At 46.4% G+C, this 22,136-nt stretch overlaps 2 protein-coding genes across 20 annotated transcripts in view; both read left to right on the top strand.

Moving 5' to 3' along the window:
- The first annotated feature begins 13 nt into the window (after nucleotides 1-13).
- On the top strand, nucleotides 14-19,515 carry Mbd1 (methyl-CpG binding domain protein 1). Of its 19 annotated transcripts, XM_027948959.2 has the most exons (17): nucleotides 14-183; nucleotides 5,899-6,033; nucleotides 9,766-9,880; nucleotides 9,970-10,154; nucleotides 10,238-10,320; nucleotides 10,540-10,580; nucleotides 10,953-11,099; nucleotides 11,197-11,325; nucleotides 11,696-11,821; nucleotides 11,905-11,973; nucleotides 12,511-12,678; nucleotides 12,999-13,298; nucleotides 13,391-13,528; nucleotides 13,831-13,965; nucleotides 14,052-14,113; nucleotides 15,254-15,325; nucleotides 18,596-19,515. In XM_027948959.2, exons 2-16 carry the CDS (start codon nucleotides 5,924-5,926, stop codon nucleotides 15,291-15,293), a joined length of 1,848 nt encoding a protein of 615 aa, XP_027804760.1. In that variant the 5' UTR covers nucleotides 14-183; nucleotides 5,899-5,923; the 3' UTR covers nucleotides 15,294-15,325; nucleotides 18,596-19,515. The 19 variants fall into 19 exon arrangements, with proteins under 19 accessions (XP_027804760.1, XP_027804756.1, XP_027804757.1 ...); XM_027948955.2 differs by lacking the exon at nucleotides 15,254-15,325; XM_027948956.2 differs by lacking the exon at nucleotides 15,254-15,325 and having other exon boundaries at nucleotides 12,514-12,678.
- A 242-nt stretch (nucleotides 19,516-19,757) lies between these two features.
- Cfap53 (cilia and flagella associated protein 53) overlaps nucleotides 19,758-22,136 on the top strand; it is a 28,573-nt gene continuing 26,194 nt past the window's right edge. Inside the window, exon 1 of the mRNA XM_027949017.2 lies at nucleotides 19,758-20,016. Within this exon, the coding sequence (XP_027804818.2) occupies nucleotides 19,948-20,016 (69 nt within the window). The 5' untranslated portion in view covers nucleotides 19,758-19,947. The remainder of the gene's footprint in view (nucleotides 20,017-22,136) is intronic.

The raw sequence follows: 22,136 nt of genomic DNA on the forward strand, positions 1-22,136 counted from the left end.
GGGCAGGCGGCGGATTTCCGGTTCCGGGAGCAGCGAACGGCCGCGGAGACGACAGCTACTGCTTACGAGAAGACTGCTTCGGAGGAGGAAGAGGAATTAGGGCAGGCGGGACGCGCAGACAGGACCCTCACCATGGGTCCTCAGGCCTAGGGCGGCGGAAGCTACCGGCCCGGTGCCAAGCTGGTGAGATAGCCGTGGGAGTGGAAATGGAGAGCGCTCAGGCGGAAAATGGGAAGGAATTGAGGCTCGGAACCCTGCCGGGGAGGAATGAAAGGTCCTCAGGCTGAGGAGGTGGAGGAATGGCGGCGCCGGAGTATTGAAAGGGAGGTCTGGAAGGATTTAGGTGGAGGACGGGAAGAAATATGGCTCAGAATGCTGACAGGAGTGTCGGGATCCTGGGAAAGAAGACGGAGAAGAATGAGGAAGATCAGAACGCCTAAGGGGAGATATCGGGCTTCTCAAGGAGAGAGAGATGGGGGTTCGGAACGTTGAAAAGAAGAAATAAGGGGCCTTCGGCCTGATGACAAAAAAAAATGTTAGGGTTGGAATACTGAAAGGAAGGAGGAAAACTTCCATGCAGGACTAGAAAGAAGGGGGGGCGGTGTCAGAGGCTGACCAGGGATGTCATGATCCTGGACACAAAAGTGGAGAATATGTGTGTGTTGGGAGAAGTCAGAATTTCTCAGGCTGATAAGAGAAGAATGGAGGTTGAGAAAGTTGAAGGGGAAGAGGGATGACTTTTTGGCTGCAGAGGAGAGACATAGGTTTTTGCTTTGTGCTTGGGGAGGAACTATGGGTCAGAACCCTGAGAGAGGAAAGAAATAACGCTTGCCGAGCTCTTGTGCTGAAGAAGGGGAGACATGGGGGCTTCCAGGCTGAGAAATGGAAAGAATATGGTGGCGTTGGGGTCTGTCTCAGGGAAGGTCTGTGGTGAAGGTTATAACTCTGAAATAGTAGGCTAAGAAGGTATCACATGTGGGGAAGAAATGGAACAGTTAAAACAGTGAAAAAGAAATTGGAAAATTGTGGGTTAAAGAAGCAGGGAATAGGAGTTCAGAACACTAAAATAGTCGACTAAAACCAAGCAAAATGGGGCCTCTTGTACTGAACTTTGCAAGTATTAGGGGCAGGTCTTAGGGTGATAAGAGGAAGAATAAGGACTATTAGGTCAAAGACAGCTAGTGTCTTCTGTACGAAGGACAGGTGGAGATGACCGGGGTGGGGGATAAGTTTCTTGGGTTGACAGTGAAGGGAAACTGAGGAAAACGAGAGATAGGTAAGGGAAATGAAAAATGGGGACCAGGCAGAGATACACATGAGAGTTTATTTGTCAGAGCTGACAAATAAAGGCCATCTCTCTATAGTGGAGAGAGGCAAAACAGGCTTGGGTTCCAGGTGGTTAGGGGTTGGGTTGGTATGCGGGAGTGGTGAGCCTTTCTCAGAAACGCCTTTGGGCAGGAAAGTAAAACTTTTTCCTTAAAATGGCTGCCTAGATGCTAAGCAAGGACCTTATATTTCCCCCCCTTTTTATTGTTTATTGGGTCCCTTAGGGAACGGGAACATATGTCAATCTTCTGTAACTGCTTCCTGCTGGGAAGGGGCAGCATTTGAGTTGTCAGTAGGGGCTTAGGATGTCATTGAAATGATGATGGAAATTGAGTGGTGGTGGAATGCTGCCCTTGGCTGCCCAATTTTGGTGAGCTGAGCAGGGAGATAGGCAGTCTATATAGAAGTTCAAAAGGGGAGAAGTTGAGTGCTTCTTTGGGAGGGCCCGTAACCTAAGAAGAGCCAAGGGAAGGAGTTTAGTCCAATCTAAATGTAATTCAAGGGATAATTTAGTGAAAATGTTCTTCAAGGTTCAGTTGGTACATTTCACCTTTCCAGAGGACTGAGGATGATAAGAGATAAGAAAATGCCAGGAGATGTTGAGTGCCTTAGCTACAGACCTTGAAATATGGGAAGTAAATTCAGGATGATTATTAGACTGGAGCAAGGAGGTTGAGGCCGAATCGAGGAAGAATGTGTTCAATGAGGATGCTGGCCACTGTGGGAGCACACTGTGGTAGGAAAAGTCTCAACCCATCCCGAGAAGGTGTTGATGAGTACCAAGAGAAATTAGTACCGCTTGACGGGGGCATATGGGAGAAATCCACTTGCCAATCAGAGCAAGGGAGCTGTCCTCTTGCCTGGTTTAAAGGGAAGGCAGGTGGGCAGAGATTGGAGGTGGGATTGTCTTTTTGGCAAATTTCACATGAGGCAGAGAGGGTAGAAAGAAATTGTAGGTCTTCTGGAGAGAGTTTAAGGTGGGAAGTGAGAAATTGTTTTAAAGATGTGGTGTTAGGGTGAAAGAGGTTGTGAAGGAAGGTAAGTATCTGTTGAGTGTCAGGTGGGGAAGAATCCATTAGGGAACTAGCAAGGCAGAGGACTGCAGGTGGAGTTCGCTGTTGGAGGGCAGAGTCTGCATTGTTGTTGTCTAGTGTCACAAAGGAGGTGTCTGTCTTATGGGTTTTACAATATGAGATGCTGATGGCAGTGGGAAGCTTTGAGGCCTGAAGGAGATCAGAGATAAAGGGGGCATTAGTAATTGAGGTTCCTTTGGTGGTAAGGAATCCACTCTCCTTCCAGATAAGATGGGATCTTTCATCAGAGAAACCTGTAGAGATAAAAGGCAACAGGGTGTAAAGAATGTAAGCCCTTATGTGAATGGGCTCGTAGTAGGAAGCAATTGGACTTGAAATATCCAGACAGTATGGTCCACCTTGGAAGCGGGTAATGGGAAAGCACTGGCAGACAGAATAGGGGATGGTCCTAAGGTAAGGGTGAGGATCAGGGGAGCAGCTGGCAAGTCTGGATGGAAGCATATATGAGGGGAGAAGGAAAGCATAGCCCCCAACTTTGTGAGGATGTCCCTTCCCAAAAGGGGAACAGGGCACTGTGAGATGACCAAAAAGGAGTGGGTAAAAATTAGAGAGCCAAAAGTGCAAACAAGGCTAGGTGTCTATAAGGGTTGATAGCAGGCCCCCAGAACTCCTTGAGGACTGAATATGTAGCCCTGGTGTATAGGAGGGAGGACTCAGGCCTACCTGAAATATGCAGAATTACCCTGGTTTCCATTGGAGTGATGGTAATGGTTGGGTGATGGGGACCTGGGACTCGTTAGTCTTCTGTAGCCAGTCCTAAGAGTTGGAAAGAGGAACCAGAAGGGCTCGATGGCCAGGGGCTGCCAAGGAGTCAGGGATAGTCAATGGCCAAGTGTCCCTCTTAATGGCATTTAGGACAAGGGCCTGGAGGCTTGCAAGGCTTGGGACATATAATATGAGTACAGTGACCCATCTGACCACATTTAAAACAGTCCAAGCAGTCCCAAGGGACCCTTCTGTGAGCAAGTGGAACCAGGAACAGATACTGAGGCCGGACTAATGGCTTGAGCGAGCATCTGATATTTCTGCTTCTGGGCCTTCTCATCTCTGTCATTATATACCTTAAAGGCCACTTCCGGAACCTCAGCTTGGGAAGTTAGGGGCCCCCTTTTGAGGTACCTTAGTTCGGCCTTAATATTGGGGGAACTCTGGGAGAAAAGTAGGTCATTAGTAGTTGTCTCCCATCTGGAGTCTCAGGGTCCAGATTAGTATATTGTAATATAGCCTTAGTCAGGTGATTTTAAAATGCTGAAGGTTTTCATTCTTATCTTGGATGACTTCCTGGAGGTTTTTATAATTGATATCCTTATAGGCTGCCTTTTTAAGTCCTGCCATGAGGCAAGTAATTAATTGGTTTCTACTAGTTACTCCTCCAGGCGAATTATAATCCCAGTTGGGATTCCGATCAGGGACCGCTTCAGTGCCAGTCTGGTGGGCAGGGAAGGTCTGATGTACCTCATCAACATAATTTCTAGCTTGTTCCCAAACTTGCCTGAGCTTCTCATGCAGGAGGTTGTTAGAAAAGATCATATGGACGTCATTGAAGGTCAAATCAAATGATTGAGTCAGATATGGAACTCTTTGATATATGTGGTGGGGCTTGAAGCAAAGGACTCAAGCCACTTTGCTATCTGTGAAAGATCTGAGAGAAAGGCACATGAATCCAGATTACACCGTCTTCCCCAGCCCTCTTGTGGACAGGACACAGAGATGCAGGTTGGGCAGTGGCAGCCTATGTAGCAGGAGGAGTGAAGGGTGGAGGGGCCGAGGGGATATTTGCTGTGGCAGCTTCATCAGAAAGAGAATTGTGGTATGGTGGGGACACATCCACTGGGTTGAAGAAGGAGGAGTCCTAGGTAGGATTTTCTGTCCCTTTGGAAGCAGGAGTAGAGGAGGTGAGAGCTAAGGGGACTTGTGCAAAAGAGCAAGTATTGCAGAGACAGGGCTTAGAATGTAGAGAAGAGAAGGCCTGAATATATGTTATCTCTTTCAATTTTCCTGAACGCTCTCAATATTTAAAAAGATCTCTTATAATATTGGGATCTGGAGTGCTGTTAAGCAGCCATTTAAAGTCATTATCCAGTGGATAATGAGGCCAGATTTATTTGTACACAAACAGATAATTTGGGGGGGCATTAGGTCTGGGCAGGGAGAGAGAGAGGGAGAAAGAGCGAGATACCTTAGGTTAGCCAAGTAGCAGCCTAGGGGACTATGGGAGGGAATGGATGAGGAGGAGCTGCCCATGGTGAGACGCAGGAGGTGAGTTTAGAGGAGGAACATCCCCCAGTCTCCAGTATCACCTAGTCAAGAGGACAGTTATGCTCAGGGTGTTGTTGCCATTACTGGGTAAATGTTGGGGCAGGAGCCTGTAGAGGCACTTGGTCGCCCCACTAGGACTACATAGTAGGGGCAGAAGCCCGTAGAGATTAACCCAAGGTCGAGAGGTAGTCTCACCAGGAACGACTCCCAGTCGCCCTCGGTGGTTTTTTTTTTTCTCAAAACCCAGAGCCCAAATAAAAGACCACCTATAGACTCGTTAGACAGTAGGGATCAGCTGCAGCTGTGAAAGGTGTGGCTAGGGGTGCCCCCCACCACACGGTAACTCTGGAAATACGTCATGTTCAGTGGTCATTTCCCGGGACCCATAGATTGCTTAAGTCCCAGAAACAGAAGTCTTAACTGGAATGTCCGGTGGTGGGTGTGGAGAAGGTGTTCAGCAGAATGGAGGATCTGGTCCCACAATAGAATTCATATTGGGGCCTGGAGGTGCTCATTGACCCTCAAAGAGGGGAGTGGGCACACCGGGAAACCAATTCCAGGTTTTGGCACCAAAATGAAGGGAAATTGAGGAACGAAAGACAGGTAAGCAAGAAATGAAAGACAGAGACCAGGCAGAGATACACACAAGAGTTTGTCAGAGCTGATGAATAAAGGCCATCTCTCTATAGTGGAGAGAGGCAAAACAGGCTTGATTTCCGGGACTTTTATGGGGCAGGCTCAGAAATCAGAGCTGGGCGGATCCTAATGTGGGTGGTTAGGGGTTGGTTGCTATGGGGGAGTGGTAAGCCTTTCTCAGAAACACTCTTGGACAAGAAAGCAAAACTTTTTCCTTAAAATGGAGGCTGTGTCACTTAAGATGGCTGTCTTGATGCTAAGCAGGGACCTTATAGGCAGTGAATGAAATGATGGGCTTTCAGTTTGAAGATGAAGAGAAGTAGGGAATCAGTACACTGAAGATTGAGAGCAGTGGAGGCTAGCAAGTCAAGGAACAGGAGGAATGAGGAGCTCTTGGGCCCAGGACAGGGAAGAAGGGTGAGAATGGAGGATTTTCCTCATATGTGTGTGCAGCTGTCTGCTGTGGCAGGTCCTAGGTTTCAGGCATGCATTATAGGATATCAGTTATTTGTGTGGCCTGGGGCAGTTTGCCCTTCCTGAAGCCTTGGTTTCTCCTATACCCTCCTCTTCCCACACCTTACAGGCTGCTACTACATTTGGAAGCCTCCATGGCTGAAGACTGGCTGGACTGCCCAGCCCTGGGCCCTGGCTGGAAACGTCGTGAGGTCTATCGCAAGTCAGGGGTCACATGTGGACGTTCAGACACCTATTACCAGAGGTAATAGATGGGTTGTGGTCAGAATTGGGTGGGGTTAAGCCTGGTTAGGGGCAGGATAAAAGGGTGTGGTTAACTTTGTGGGTGGAGTTTAAATTATACATATAGTCAGTCCTTATTATTCAAAGTTTTCATATTTGCCAATTCACCTATTTAATAAAATTTATTTGACCAAAGTCAATACGGTGCTTTCGTGGTTATTCACAGGCATTCACAGAGCAGTGAAAAATTTGAGTCACCCAATGCACATGTTCCCAGCCAAGGTTGAACAAGGCCTTTTTGTTTCAGCTTCCATATTGTAAACAAGCATTCCTTTTTGTGGTCTATTTAGTGCCATATTTTTTCCCATTTTCATGCTATTTTGTTGGTGGTTTAACTGTTTAAAATAAAGCCTGAATATATAGTGCTGAAGTACCGTCTAGTGTTGAGTGCAAGAAGGCTGTGATGTGCTTTGCCCAGAAAATACGTGTCAGATAAGCTTCCTTCAGGCATGAATTAAAAATGTTGTTATCTGTGACTTCAATGTTATGGACCCAAAATACTGTATAAACATATACCGTACATCCAGAAAAAGAAGAGGAAACTTGTATGTGAGGACACACTGGGAAGTAAAAAAAGTAACATTTGTGGTACTTAATGAAGCTGTGGAAAAGATTTAGGAAAGCAGCTAAATCTGTGAATCCATGAAATGATGAGCAATAAAGCATAGTGAATAGCACTGTTATGAGAAACACCAGAAAGATACGTTATCCAGCATTGGGAAAATATAAACCCATCTCAGCTAGTGCTGGTTGGCTTGCACATTTTAAAAGATTATTGATATGGTATGAAAATTGTTTAAATTGCATGTAGTGCAGGAGCTACAGATGAGGAGTGGGGGTGGGAATCTGGAAAATACTTACAAAGTGTTATATGAGAAAAGGTTTATATAGAAGAAGGTTTTTAATGCCAGTGAGACTGATTTGTTTTGATGGAACAGTGGTAAGCCAATCTGTGATGAAAACAACCTCCAAATCCCCTGGCTTTGAGACATTCAAAACCTAAGCAATAATTTGTAAGAAAAATAAGGTGTCTTTAAACAGAAACACATTAAAAAGGATTATATTTTGATCATTGAATAAAAATGAGGCCAAAGACTTGCTGGACCCTAACCCTGTTTTGGTCCCATGGACCAGTGTTTTCTTACTAATTCTGGGTTCTTGGCAGTTTTATAGAACATAACTACCAGGAATAATGAGAATTGACTGTAATTACATATACAGATGTTTATAAACCTTTTACATATGTTTTAGAATTATTAACAATACAGTTAACTAAGCTTTTTACTTAGTTTTTTATTAATTATTTTATTAATTTTATTTAATTAATTTTATTAATTATTTACTTAGTTTTTTATTAAAGTTTACATTTCCCTAGAGGAAAATAGTAAAACTGCAAATATGATTGCTTTCCTTTTATGTTTAGTTCTAATTTTTTCACATATTTACATACTTGTATTAACCTCTCAAAACTTAAAAGTTTAATTGTCAGGAATTATAAGGGATCCAAGATTTTACCCTACTTTGGATAAGATAACAAGTGAATGAATGCTGATAGGAAATATGAGACTCCTGGGTCAGAAATGAAAGAATTTATTACATCAGCAACAGTATCCAGTGCCAGTAGTTCCCTGAATCCCAATTCCCACAGTGAATGAAGAGGGCTAAATAGCATATGCACTGCATGTCAGTGGGTTGTATTATAGAAAAGAAACCCTGAGCTTATTTTATAATATTAAGACAGTATGCTTTCCTCTTCCTCCGGAAGGAGACCCTGTCTTATCTTCCAAGGTCTGTCTTAGAAACATCCTTGAGAAAATAGTTTATTACAAAGGACAACTGATGCCTCTTATGAGACATGCAGAAATGGAGACTCACGGAGTAACCTTCCAGTATCTCAGCATCAACTACTTGGCACTTTATATTTTATGTACTCTTTTTTTTTTTTTTGGTACTGGGGATTGAACCCAGGGGTGCTTTACTACTAAGCTACGTCCCAAGCCTTTTAAACTTTTTAAATTTTGAGACAGGGTCTTGCTGGTTTGCTTAGGAACTTGTTAAGTTGGCTGGCCTCAAACTTAGAATCCTCCTTTTTCAAAATTCTGATTTGCTGGGATTGCAGACGTGTGTCACTGCACCTGGATGTACTTAATATTTTTATGTGCTTTTTTTAAAATATTTTTTTTAGTTGTTGATAGACCTTTATTTTATTTATTTATATGTGGTGCTGAGAATTAAACCCAGTGCCTCACACAGGCAAGTGCACTACCGTTGAGCCCCAGCCCCAGTCCTTTATGTGCTTTTTAAACATTTCTGTTAGAATTTTCTTTGCTTGATTATGCATTTGGTATATAATACTTAAATATTTACATGTTATGTATTCTTATTTGTGTTAATTTTTACTCATAAAAAGTATTTTCAATACCATTAGTGCCATGTGTCTATATTTTATACAGTCGTGTTAGTGATGGGAATACATTAGGAGAAATGCATTATTAGGTGATTTTATTACACAAACCTCATGGAGTACAGTTTTCACAAATTTAGATTGTATAACCTCTACATGCCTAGGCTGAGGAGTGTGTTCTGAGAAATGTGTCATTAGAGGATTTCATCATGTGAACCTTATGGAATGTACTTCTACAAACTAGGCTATCCCCACCTCAAACCTTCCCACAGGGAAGAGGACTGGGGATTGAACCCAGAGGCTCACACATGCCAGCACAAGTACTCTACTAAAGAGCTGCATTACCAACCTTTTTATTTTGAAACAGGGTCTTGCTAAGTTGCCGAGACTGGCCTTGGACTTGAGATCCTCCTGACCCAGCCTCCTGAGTAACTGGGATTATGTAGGAATGCACCACTGTGCCTCACCATGCAATATAGTCTACGGGATGATATTTATATATGCTGTTTGCGGTTGATCCTTGTGCAGTGCATAACTATGTATGCTGAATCCTGTTGCTCCTAAGGCTATGATAAAATGAGATCAAATCAAACACAAGAGAAAATGATGAAATTGAGAAATGCAGCAAATGTGAGAGATGAGGCTGCTGCTGTCCCCACATGGTGTACTGTTTTAAAGGAAACTAAAAAAAGTAGGAATGCACTCTAAAATAATGATAAAATGTGCAGCAAAGGGGCTGGGGATATAGCTCAATGGTAGAGTGCTTTCCTAGCAAGTGAAATCCTGGGTTCAATCCCACTACCACACACAAAAATAGCAAGTACATAAACCAGGAGTAGTCATTTATTAAGTATATTTATTAAGTAGTACATACTGTATGTAATTATATGGGCTATACAACTGGCAGTGCTGTAGGTTTGTGTACATCAGCGTCACCATAAAAATGAGTAATGTGTTTTGCTTGACATTACAATGGCCATGATGTCACTAGGTAATCGATTTTTCAGCTCTGTTATAATCTTTATTGGACCATCTTACAATGTACGATCTGCTGTGGACTGAAACGTCATTATATAGCTCATGACTGTAGTATTTATTAATGTTTGTAAATATGCTGATATTTTAATTCATCTGTTCCTTTTACTCACAGTTGGTTGGGGTGGGATCTGGATGGGGCTCACAGGCCAATTCCAGGGTGCCTCTTGAATCCCACTAGCTCTGTAGGAGGGTGAGCTGGGTGGAACTACATTGGCTTCACCTTGGTGCCAACTCATCCTGACCCATCCTCAGCCCCACAGGAGACAGGATCCGAAGCAAAGTTGAGCTGACTCGATACCTGGGCCCTGCATGTGACCTCACCCTCTTCGACTTCAAACAAGGCATCTTGTGCTATCCAACCCCCAAGGTACTTCACAATGTATCCAGGCAAGGGTAACTGTGCCACCTGACACCCATGCACTGATCCACATTCCTCCTGCCCTCACTCATCTTCAGGTCCAATCTGTGGCTGTCCCCAGCAAGAAGCGGAAAAAGCCTGCAAGATCGGCCAAAACTCGGAAACGTCAGGTTGCACCCCAGAGGACTGAGATCAGGAAGGAGAGAAAGGAAAGGAAAGAGACCCAAGAGGATGAGACCAAGGCTGATACTGACACAATCCCAGCTTCATTCCCTGCACCTGGGTGAGTATTGGCCTAAAGTGAACCAGATGGGAGAGATTTGTGATGGTACTGTTAAGGCCCCATATCTGTCTTTTCCATCGCAGGTGCTGTGAGAACTGTGGAATCAGCTTCTCAGGGGATGGTACTGGAAGGCAGCGGCTCAAGACATTGTGCAAAGACTGCCGAGGTGAGTGGCCCCCTAGGATGGGACATAAAAAACATGAGCCAGGACAGGCCCAGTGTCAGGCTAGGCTGGAAGTTGAGGAGACTACTGGCATGGGTGGAGGTTGGATGTTGGAAGTATGAAGCATAGGTACAAGTTGAATATGGAAGTCAGGGCTGAGGTGGTGGGTAAGGCCAGGTGTCAGTTGCTCCCTTCCCATTTCTCTCTCTCCCTCTCCCCCAGCACAGAGAATTGCCTTCAACCGCGAGCAGAGAATGTTTAAGGTGAGTACATGTGCTTCCTCTTCACAACCCTGCAGTAGGACCAAGATGTGATGAAGCTGGTGGAGGGTGTGATGGGTCAGTCATAGAGCCATAGGGTGCAGGAATCCTTTTATAGGGAACTGTGGATTGGTTACCAACTCAGTGATGGGAATTAATTGGGGTATCTGTCAATAGATATTGTGATGAAGTCAACAGGGAACCAGTAGACATAGTAGTGGTTTCAGTATGGGCAGCTAATCTGTATTTATTAGATAATAGTGATGAGGTTAATGATAGTGATGGGAGCTAGCGTCAGATCAGCAGACATGGGAGAGCAGGGGGCTTGGAGCCACCCTATTTAGGCCTGTAACCTCACCTCACCATTTCTGGCAGCGTGTGGGCTGTGGAGAGTGTACAGCCTGTCGGGTAACTGAAGACTGTGGGGCCTGCTCCACCTGCCTCCTGCAGCTACCCCATGATGTGGCCTCAGGGCTGTTCTGCAAGTGTGAGAGGAGACGCTGCCTCCGGATTGTGCAGAGGGTGAGTTGGGCAGGTGGGGTGGGCCCAAGGCTCACCCCAGCCCCTGGCCCTCATAGCCCTGACCCCATGCATCACACCTCCGGCCCCCCCCCCACAGAGCCGAGGGTGTGGAGTGTGCCGGGGCTGTCAGACCCAAGAGGACTGTGGCCATTGCCGAGTCTGCCTTCGCCCTCCCCGCCCTGGTCTCAGGCGCCAGTGGAGGTGTGTGCAGCGGCGCTGCCTTCGGGTGAGTCAGGCTGGAGGGACCAGCACTGGCCTGGCCGGGCCAGAGCTCGTTCTGTTATTAAAGTTGCCACTGCTGCTGCTGCTTCCTCCCAACCTGGCCTTGCCTAACTCATGTCTTTCTTTTCCCTCCCACCCCACATTCACCTCCCTGACCTCACCTACCTGTCTTTATATGCCAGCACCTTGCTCACTGCCACCATCGCCATCATTGGCGATGTCAGTAACACCTCCCCTAGCGGTGACTCCCCATGCTGTGAGTGCCCCACAGCACACACTTTCTACCTGTCCCATGCATGCTTTCTGCACTTTAAGGGGTTCTGTGTTCGCCTGGTGCCATGAAGCCCTAATCAACTCTTTTGGCTGTCTCCCAGGGTAAACGTAGATGCCACAGGGGAGGCCGTGACTCCAAGATGGCTGCCCGACGACACTCTCGAGCTCAGCCAGTGCCTATTCTTCCCACACTGCAGCCTCCAGACCCCCCAGAGCCCATGGAGCTGGTAAGATTTCAGTGGGCAGGGGAAAGCACAACCTTCACCTTATCCCAGTATCTGCCCTGACCTCGCCCCATTTGCCTCTGCAGCACAACAACTCCCCGGTGCCCTCACCTCCTGCTGAGTTCATCTATTACTGTGTAGACGAGGACGAGCTAGTGAGTGGCCCTACCCTACCTGGATAAGCCTAGACTCTCAAGATGCTTGGTTAACCCAAGGAAGGAGATGGGTACCAGGATGGGATGAGCAATAATGGAGGGGAGGAATGACATGGGATCAGCAGGTGCAGTGAGAGTGCCTAATGTCAGATGAACCAACACTTGGTGGTTAATGCAGGACCAGCACACCCATGATAGGGCTGATAGAGGAGCAGGTAGCATAGTGACTGGAGTTCATGTAGGATGAGCAGACATAGCTGACATGGTGATTGAAGCCAGTGGGGTCAGCAGAATCCTGCTGGAAGTGAGGAATCAAAGACAGCGTTGATAGCTGCACTGTGATGGAGCATCCATAGTTCTAATGTTATCGGACTTGCAGACACTGATTTATGGCAAATGGGAAGTCAGCAGGTTGAGATTAGTGTGCAGCTGGTTCCCTTGATAGAGCTAAAAGAACACCAGAAATAGTAGTGGAATGGGTGTTGAGGATGGCCTCTCCTAGTCCTAGTGACAGCACCACCATTCCCCCCCACCCAGCAGCCCTACACGAACCGCCGGCAGAACCGCAAGTGCGGGGCCTGTGCAGCCTGCCTACGGCGGATGGACTGTGGCCGCTGCGACTTCTGCTGCGACAAGCCCAAATTCGGGGGCAGCAACCAGAAGCGCCAGAAGTGTCGTTGGCGCCAATGCCTGCAGTTTGCCATGGTGGGTGGGGCAGAGGAAGGGTTAGGTGGAGGGGATAGGTTGGGCCAGGCACCCCAGTGTCTGAGAGTGGCGGGCAGGCCTGGTAGGTGGTTGGGTGGTACAGTGGCTCTGGCAAAGAATTAGCAGACCTTGTGCTGGGGTAGGAGTCTAGGTGGCACTGGCATTGCTAATGGAAACTGGTAGGCTCAGTGATAAGGGCTCATGTAAGTAGATTTCTGTGCTGGGACTAATGGGAGGTTAGTATACACACTGAACAGTGTAGGGTGGATGGGGCCAGTCAAGGCAGTAGGTGGCCATAGTACTCCTATCTTTCCTTACAGAAGCGGCTGCTGCCCAGTATTGGGTCAGAGTCCGAGGAGGGGGCAGGATCACCTCTACTTCACCCTCGTCGAAAGAGACCAGGTTCTGTTCAACGGCCCCACCTGGCCCCCACCCTGAAGCCCCCTTTGGCTACTCGCACAGCCCGACCAGGCCGTGCTCAGCCTCCAATGAAACAGGAAGCAGGTGCTAGCTTTGTACTGCCCCCTCCTGGCACTGACCTTGTGTTTTTACGGGAGGGTGCCAGCAGTCCTGTGCAGGTGCCTGGCCCTGCTACAGCTTCCACAGAAGCCCCATTGCAGGTGAGAGTCCCATCTTATCCTCCCTTTACTATCCCACTCAGCCTGATGTCAGGGTGCTAAGACCAAGTCTGCCACCATCCTCCCTCATGCAGGAAGCCCAGTGCTCTGGCCTGAGTTGGGTTGTGGCCTTACCTCAGGTAAAGCAAGAGAAAGCAGATGCCCAGGAAGAGTGGACATCGGATATAGCTGTCCTGACTTCTCCCACATTGCAACCTGGCTGCCCTAGCAAGGTGGGAACAGTGATGGGTGTTCTTTTGGTGCCATAGTGGGATGGTCTATAAGCAGAGTAGTGGTGAGCCATGATGGTGGCACTGTGAGCAGGGTAGGTGCAACTAGATACCCACTTTCAGTTCAATTAACAGGAAAATGAAGGCTAGTGAAGAATGGGAAAGATTTGTAGGCAGAAAGGTGGCATTTCTGTGCTAAACTATGATGGAAGTGGGATCTGTCAACACAGTGACCATTTGGCTGACAGACTTTCCTTAGGCCAACCCTATCCTTCTAACCACTGCCCTTCCCCTGCTTCTCTCAGGCAATAGACCTGTGCCTGCCATCTGTGAAGCAAGAGCCACCTGACCCTGAGGAGGGAAAGGAGGAGAACAAGGATGGCTGTGTCTCCGAATCGGCCCCAGAGGAGGAGATGGCAGGAGGGCCTGGCACGCCCGTGGTCAGTGCTGGGGGATGCCCTATCTTGCCCTGACCTTGTCTTAGCCCCTCCAGCCATGTTGACCCATGATGTTAATTCTTCCCTAGATCACGGAGATTTTCAGCCTGGGTGGAACCCGCTTCCGGGACACAGCAGTCTGGTTGCCAAGGTGTGCCCCACACAGTGAGGGGTGGGGATGGGGAGGGTGCCTGCCAGATGTGGACCCTGAGTTTTGAAAGTACAGCCAGCAATTTGGGTACAGAAGGAGATGAAGACTCACACTCACTATACTGTTCACTACTGGTCAGGTGACAGGGTTTGCACAATACCCTAGAACTTTTTCCAGAGTCTCGGCCCAGTAGTGTTCCAAGTCAGGGTCTACTTTGGGAGGGGGAGAAGACCTGATGCCATGTGATGAGATTGAAAGAAAAAGAAAGATTAGGAGAGTCTGGTGCCTACCTCTCTAAGAAAATTCTGTAGGGGTCAGACTTGATATATAAACTCTTATTCAGAAAAACAGCCTTTGGAGTCTCCCAGAGACCCCTTGGTAGGCTGTCTCCTAAAGATGAGAAGAGCATATATCACAGAAATGACATTGGGCTAGCCTGGGCAGTGAGGTTGGTAGAGGCTCTGGGTCCTGATCTGGGTCTGTGAGCTGGGTTCACACTCAGTTGTGTGACCTCTGGCTTGTCTTGTGCCTCCTGGAGTAGCCTTTGTAGAAGGGCTCAGGCTACCTCCCTTGAGCCTTTCTTGTTGAGATTACTGTTTCAGCTGCTGAACAAAATTCCCTTTAGACCTGGCAATAGGATGAAGGGTAGGTTCCTATAAGAACTGGGATGGCTGAAGGAGGACCATGGCATGCTGCCTCCTACAGAAGGTTGACAGGCCCTGCACAGAACCCCCAGACACAGGCAACAGAATCCAGTGCAAGCACTGGATTTCCCTGTTCCTATAAACCAGATCCGTCTGTACCTGGGAGAGAGTTACTAACTGAGCCCCTGCTGGGTGTATAGTAGTGTAGAGAGATCCTACTCTAATTACACTGAGCCCTGTAAGGCTTGCCCTTCAGAAGAGACAGGATCCCTACCTGCAGGGAGCTTATCATTCCCTGGGCATAATGAAATCATTACATGCTACAGGGTAGGTGTTGGGCTGTCAGTATTGGTGGTTTTTAGAAGAAAGAAAGAGGTATAGGATGATTAAGGGAAAGTGGGTGGAGGATGCAGAATGGTAGGAAATGGTTTTGTGATGCTCCATTTTGCACATAGCAAACCTCATTCAACATACAGAACTGCTCCCTCTTCTCTAGGTCCAAGGACCTTAAAAAACCTGGAGCTAGAAAGCAGTAGACTGGAGGCTTCTGCAGACTGTAGGACTCAAGGTGATACATGCAGACCGGCTTTGTGAGAGACAACCATGATCTACCAGGGGCTGGAAGGGGCTAGACTGGTTGCAGGGCTTGTATGTGGATCAACTGTAGGAGGAAAACCTACCAGCAAACCCAAGGAGCAGGCCTACTTCCTACTTGGAGCTTAGAGGAAACAAGCCCAAAAGGAGGAGAAAGTCAGGGGAGAAAGTTGGTGCATCTGCTCCCGGGTCTGAGGGTGATGAGAAGTTGGGTGTTAGGGGTGGGGGAGCTGGGGTGAGGAAGGGAATGTAATTAAAGCCACCACAAAGAACCTAAACAAGTTATCTTCATAAACAATTTTAAGTGGCTTCTGGATGAGACATAGCAGTGTCTCTAAACATTTTCTCAGGGAGACAGTATTGAAAATGCAATGTGAATAAATGAAAAAAGGAAAGGAACCGCTGTTTGGTGAACTCCTCCTATGGACCCATTTATTTAATCCTCAAAACAGTCTTTCTAAGAAGACATCGATTTTGTGCACTTCTGCCAATGAGAAAATTGAGATTCAAAAGATAAGAATTTCCCATTATCAAAATCTAATGTTGCTAGAACCTAGAATTATACCCAGCTGTAAAACTTTGTTCTTCAAGCCACTAAACTGTTAACTGCAATCCCATGTGCAATAATGTGTAATACTGCAGTAATAGTTTCCAGTGACAATGAAGATATAGTGGATTGCTATTAATACTATAATAAATCCTTTACACTCCTGCCTTTAGCATGGTTTAGGGAGTTCTAAGGCTCTATTATGTGGACAGGGTGACCTTTTCAGAGCACCTGTTCATCCAGAATCTGGGTTTTCCATAGGCCCTGGATGCTGCATAGGATTCTTCAAACCCTAAAGGGTGTCCCTTCCCATTGGCTACTGTCTATTTAGTTGTTACCCTAACTGCCCCTCCTCAGTCAGAGCATTCTTTGGAACTAAAGCTGCCAGCCTGGCTCATCTTTCCTGACACTGTACATCTGCCCTCTGATGACCTTTGTGCTTGGTTCCTGTCTTTGGCCCAAATGTCTTCCAGGAGGCTGAATTCCTGCTGTGAATTCTGCCCAAGGGTCAGCCTGGCTCAGCCTTACCTCACTCTAATGCTTCATTCATGAAATGCCCAAAAGATTTGATATATAATTTGTTACTTAGTTTTACATGGCCAGGACTCAGTGAGTGCCTCCCTTGCCTCCTCTAGTTCTAGCCCTGCAACTTTAGGTAATTCTGATTTAGATTGGTCATTTCCCATTTCTAACTCACAAGATTCAGCTCTCTTAACACTCTCCTATTCTTTACCCTGCTCTACCTAGTTCAGCCATAGCCAAGAATAGATAATCTAATATTGCTCTGTCCCCGCTATGGAACCCTAGTAAGTCTATAATTCTGACAAGTGATGTTCTAAGGGAAATTTATTTAATTGGCATTCTGACTCATAAGTGAAGAGTGTGATTACCATGACCACCAAGAAACAGATGATGTATAATGTATATTTTAAGGGATTTATTAGAAGGATTGGACTTCACATAATTGTGGGAGCTGGTTAAACAGTCTCTGTAAGGCTGTTTTCTTTGCATCTAATGCTGGAGCTTGAAGTCTGCAGGGCAGGCAGTCGGGAAGGGAAGATGGATGTAAATTGTGGGAGATGGAGGACACATTGGAGCCCATGAGCACAAGCTGGGACCCACACGGATTGCCTGGAACCTATGTCAGTCTCTCATCACCTCCTGCTTCAGTGATGTGGGTGTCCTGCAGAAGAAGTTGGTGCCTTTCCTCACAGAGTTAAATGTGCACCTGGCTCAGGATTAGAGAAGCTGAAGGAAGATCTCAGGGAAGGTGTAGCAGCTGCAGATCTGGCTGCAAGCCTCAGGGCTGCCCCACACCAAGGAGGTGAGCCTGCAGATAAGTGACAGCATGTGTGAACAGCAACTGCATTTTGGTGCCCCTGCACCAGCCTTCCAGCTGTAAACTATGTTACTGCTTCACTTCTGCCCTCCAGTTATCAGCCAGAATGCCTCATGTGGCCATCCTAACCAGAAGCGTATGGGGAAGGGAGTTCTGGGAAACAGCCAAGATGATGCGTTTAAAGCTAACCTGCTGTGAATCAGCTCCCAAGGGTCTCACTTCTCAACTGAGGATAACTTGATAAAACTACATTGCTGAAAACACAAAACTCAAGACAAATTCTATCAAGCCAGAACAAACTTGCTGGTCTTCAGCTATTTTTGTCATTCATTCAGGTATTAAGAACCTGGTCCAAAGTAGGCACTGTATTTAATACTGGGAGACAGAAATGAGAAAATATATGGTCCATGCAGTTTTATTAAATGCATCAATATATATTACAAGTGGTGAATGGATTTCCAAATTTATCATGGAATTTAATGCTGAAAATGTAAAATTTAAGAAACTAAAGGGAATTGTTGGGCACAGTAGAAATTGGAAACAATTAAGTAACTGTTCTCTAACTGTTCTATTTTTGAATTACTTTTAAGGAGATTTTTATTGTCCTCTTTATAGATTTATATGCTTAGTGTTTCTTTGGGGAGTGACTTGATGGTGATAGCAGTGATTGCCTCAAAGAAACTGGGATATTGGATGGCAGGATCAAAGTCAGTTCTATCCAAGGACCCCCAAGGTGCATCATTTTCTAGGCCTCACAGGGTGGTTGGTGGCTAAAGGCTGAGGCGCTTTTGCTGCTGATACTCACACTGGGCCCAGCCCTCCAATCTCCTCAGGGCTAGGGAGCCTGCCAGCAGTCAGTCCCGCCTTAGGGTGAGACTTACCACAAATGCCTCCCCCTGGACAGGGCCTGGAGGGAAGCAACTACCCCTTTCGAAGAGGTAAAGGACTAAAATCGAACTGGAGTTAAATAACCAGGCTCATCCAGGGTGAGGGTGCTGCATGATCAACTCAGGAACCAGCGCTGAGACATCAGAGGGCAGCCGCCTGTCAGCATCAATTGGCTTCCCTGTCTGTCGTCTCCAAGAACTCATCGGGACCCTCTGGCCTGCACAACCTCGAGGGCACCCAACTGGCAGCCCAATCTCAGTGGCCTTTCCCAAACCCCGAGAGGATGGAGGGCACAGAATTTTCATTGCCTCACTTCTCTGAGGGTATATGGGCTGGGGAGGTTCCCCTCAGACCCACCCCTACAGGCCAGTCAGTGCCTGGGAGACTTAAAGATCAAGGATCCGCCCCCCAGGACGTCTTCCAGTGAATCCAGTAGACTTCCTAATTTCTTTCTTTTTTGTTTGTTTCAGGCTACGTAAACTCTTAGCAGTAAATGAAAATGAGTATTTTACGGAACTGCAATTGAAAGAAGAAGCATTATAGGAGAAAAATGAATTATTAAAAGATTATTAAAAGAGAAGAAAGACATTATTTTGTGGCTGAAAAGCTGAACCAGCAATTCAGGATATGGAATCCAAATCTAGAAATGTTCCACATAGAAAACCGAAGTGGTTGAACTACAAATGATTAAGGAATGCGAATTTACAGTATACTGCGGCCTTAAGAAGGTATACACAGTTTGTACTTTGGTTACTGGTATACCTTCATAACTGGCGTAGTTACTGGTTTTTCCCTTCTGTGCTCTGGTGTTCTATGCTCAACCTCACTTTAGAATGGGAATGCCAAAGAGTCATTCTTAATTGGCTTTTATGTATTAACTACCTTCATGCTCTTGAGGGGAAATACAAATGTGGCTTCTACCTGTGCTGAGGTCTCTGCCAGATCCAGTTCCCTGATCTGTGTTGCAGTTCTGCCAGGGATCCTGATTCTCAGGAAATGATCACCTGGACTTCTGAATTTGCATCCTGACCTAGGTCCACTGTGATCCCTTGATTCAGACTCTTTTTGGTCTTTATTTTGCCCAGCCAGGTAATGCCTCTGCCCCACCAGCTCATTTGATCTGCCCCCCCTTCCTAAGAAAATCCTAAGTCTAAACCCTGGTTTCTGCCCAGTGCAGTAGGAAAATTTTATTAACAGATTATTATTACTGGTTGGGTAGTTTGATAAAGCACTTTGGCTCCCTGAGCCTTAATCCACTACGCTCTAAATGAGGATAATATCTGCTGTTCTGTCAACTCTGTAAGATATTTGTCAAGCTCCAAGGTTGTATCTGTAAAAATACCTTGCAAATTGTAAAAACAACAACAAAAAAAAAACTACACAAATATAAGGTGGTCCTGTGATGATTAATATCGCCATTACCAAAAATAACCTGTAGACGATTCAAAATTTAACCTTCCCATAGAATGTCCACTAACTTTTCCCATCCTTTTAGGCCTGTTAGTCTACAAACAGCAACTGGAATTGTAATTAGACCTTCGACTTCCCTTGAGTTAGAGAGCTATCCCCACCCCCTGCCATTTCCGCTGAGCCTAGAAGTGGGAGGTCTGGCCTGGGCGGGATGACGACTTGCAGACTCGGATCCTGGGCTGTTAGAGGAAGTCCTGTGTGCCAGCGTCTGTGGCCCCCATGGCTACCAGACTGACTTCCGCCGGATCCACCCGCACCCCTCGAGGTGCACCATGGCAACCAGATCTCTGCATTGCGGAAGCCGGTCAGGAAGGTTACAGTGGTTGCCCACCGCCGACCAACGGAGGGGAAAATGTACAGCCAGCAGTTCGGCAGCCTCCCGCGGGAAATTAAGGGCCCCACCCCTAAAGTGTTGATGGTGGTAAGTGCAGGAACTGTGGTGGGACCCTGCAGGTTTCTCCATCTCCCCATACTCCTGGCCTAGTCAAACCTAACCTAACCTGCCCCCCTGCAGGGACTTTTCTTTAGCGGAGTGAGTATCTGATGTGGCATCATGAATTTTGAAAGCAGGATAGTCACTCACCTATCTATTTCTGCCCTCACCCACTTATCCTCCACTATCCTCTTTACCTCCTGACTTATAGTTAAAATAATTCAATCTGTATTTGGAGAATCACCACTTGGGATCTTGGTTTTTTTTTTTTTTTTGTTCTTCAAGACACCCGAAGGAGGTCTGTCCCCTTGCAATGAGTAATGTGTATCATGGAAAAAGGAAACAGGGTGGGAAGCAGATCTGGGATTTGTACTGGCTGTGATTCAGCAGTATGATTATGGGTGATCCTTCATGTACCCCCAGGAAAATTGTCTATGGAAGGGGAATTGGATTGTGTGGGCTTGTGTGTGGCTATAGAACCTTACCTGTGCCAACTCAAGCAGTAACCGGAAATGGACCAAAGTGTCTCTGCAGACCTGGAAATATGCCTGGTGGTTGCCTCCAAGGCTGGGAGTATGCCAGAGGAAGGCATTGCAGAATCTGATGAATCTTGCTGAGAAGCCCAGACACTAATGGTTCAGGCACCTGTATTCAACTAGTTTCTATAGATCAGAAAGCACCACCATGTGTCATTAGGCAATTATGATTAGTGCCTGAGCCCCTCCTGTAACATCTCCAGCACAGCACTGTAGAAGATATAAGGTCCAGTGACTTTGGGAGGAGGTTTAATCTTCATTAGAAGCCTGATCTGTGCGTTCAAGGAGCTTATAATCTAGTTGCAGAAACAACTTGCTCATACATATAAACCACTAAATGTTAACACAGTGGATAATAATATACATTCTCTGTATTAGCAATTTGTGAAAGAAATATCAGTGATAATCAAGGACAATTGTATTTTGCTCCACAGAAAATTTCAGCCAACCTATAGATCTGCTCCCTTTTCTTTAGGTCCAAGGACTATAGAATCTGGAGGTGAAAAGCAGTAAACTGGAAGTTTCTATGGAGTAGGGCTCAATGATAATCCTAGTCAGATTTCTTGAGGGACAGCATCTAATCTATTTTGAGTCAGCACTCAGGGCCTGGGCCATCTGTAATCTGGTGCTATTACAATTTATATTGAAAACTAATAAGGAACAGGAAAAGAATATACCACTGCTGGGTTTCTGTTCTCACGACTAAAAGGCTCAGGGGTCACTCCAGTTAAACTGGGCTAACTGGGCTGCACGAAATAACTACACAAGAGATACAATACCTTTTTCTTTGGGGTCGCTGTGACGGCTCCTCTGACCTTAAGGGTCTGCAGGAAGACAGAGCTAGAGCACGCGCTGACCCTTTATTGAGGAGAAGTTATTTAAATGAGGCAAGGGGTCAGGTTTCAGGGAATCTTCTATCTTCATGATGTCCACTGTTTTAGCAGGTTGACTGACACCTGGGTAGGCCACACCCAAGGGCACAGTAAGAGAAGGAGACACACACAAGGCACTTCTATGGAAGATTCTATCCTAAACAGGGCAAGGGGTTATATTACAAAGGAACAGGTGAGCGTAGCTTCACCCATGGGGCTGTAGCAAGACACATCCATGCACGAGACACCAACCCTCAGACCCGAGAAGGGTGGGGAAAGCTTTGCCACATTTCTGTGACTGAGTGCCTCAGCACACAGCCGGGGAGTGTGACTCAGTCACGAGTAAGGTTGGTCTCCCACGTACCACCAAATCAAAGAAGCAGGTCTACTGAATACTTTGTGCTTACAGAAGAATTTGGAGGAAAAAAGAGATCAGAGTGGTTGCGTCTACTCTTTCTCAGGCCTGTGAGTGTGCTAAGAAATGACAGAGTTGTATTAAGGAAATAATTAAAATCATCAAGAGATGAGAACTGAACACTAGACAATTCCCCATAAGAAAGCAATAAAAAAATAGAATGTGGTTATCTACTGGAAGGGCATTTATTTTGCTCTTGTGACTGATGAGAAAAGTAAGACTCAAAGAGATTAAGCAGTTTGCTCAACACAACTAATGGGTAGAGGCCAGAACTAAACCTAGGAT

This window comes from Marmota flaviventris, chromosome 16 (genome assembly GCF_047511675.1).
Source record: "Marmota flaviventris isolate mMarFla1 chromosome 16, mMarFla1.hap1, whole genome shotgun sequence".
Taxonomy (NCBI): Eukaryota; Metazoa; Chordata; class Mammalia; order Rodentia; family Sciuridae; genus Marmota; species Marmota flaviventris.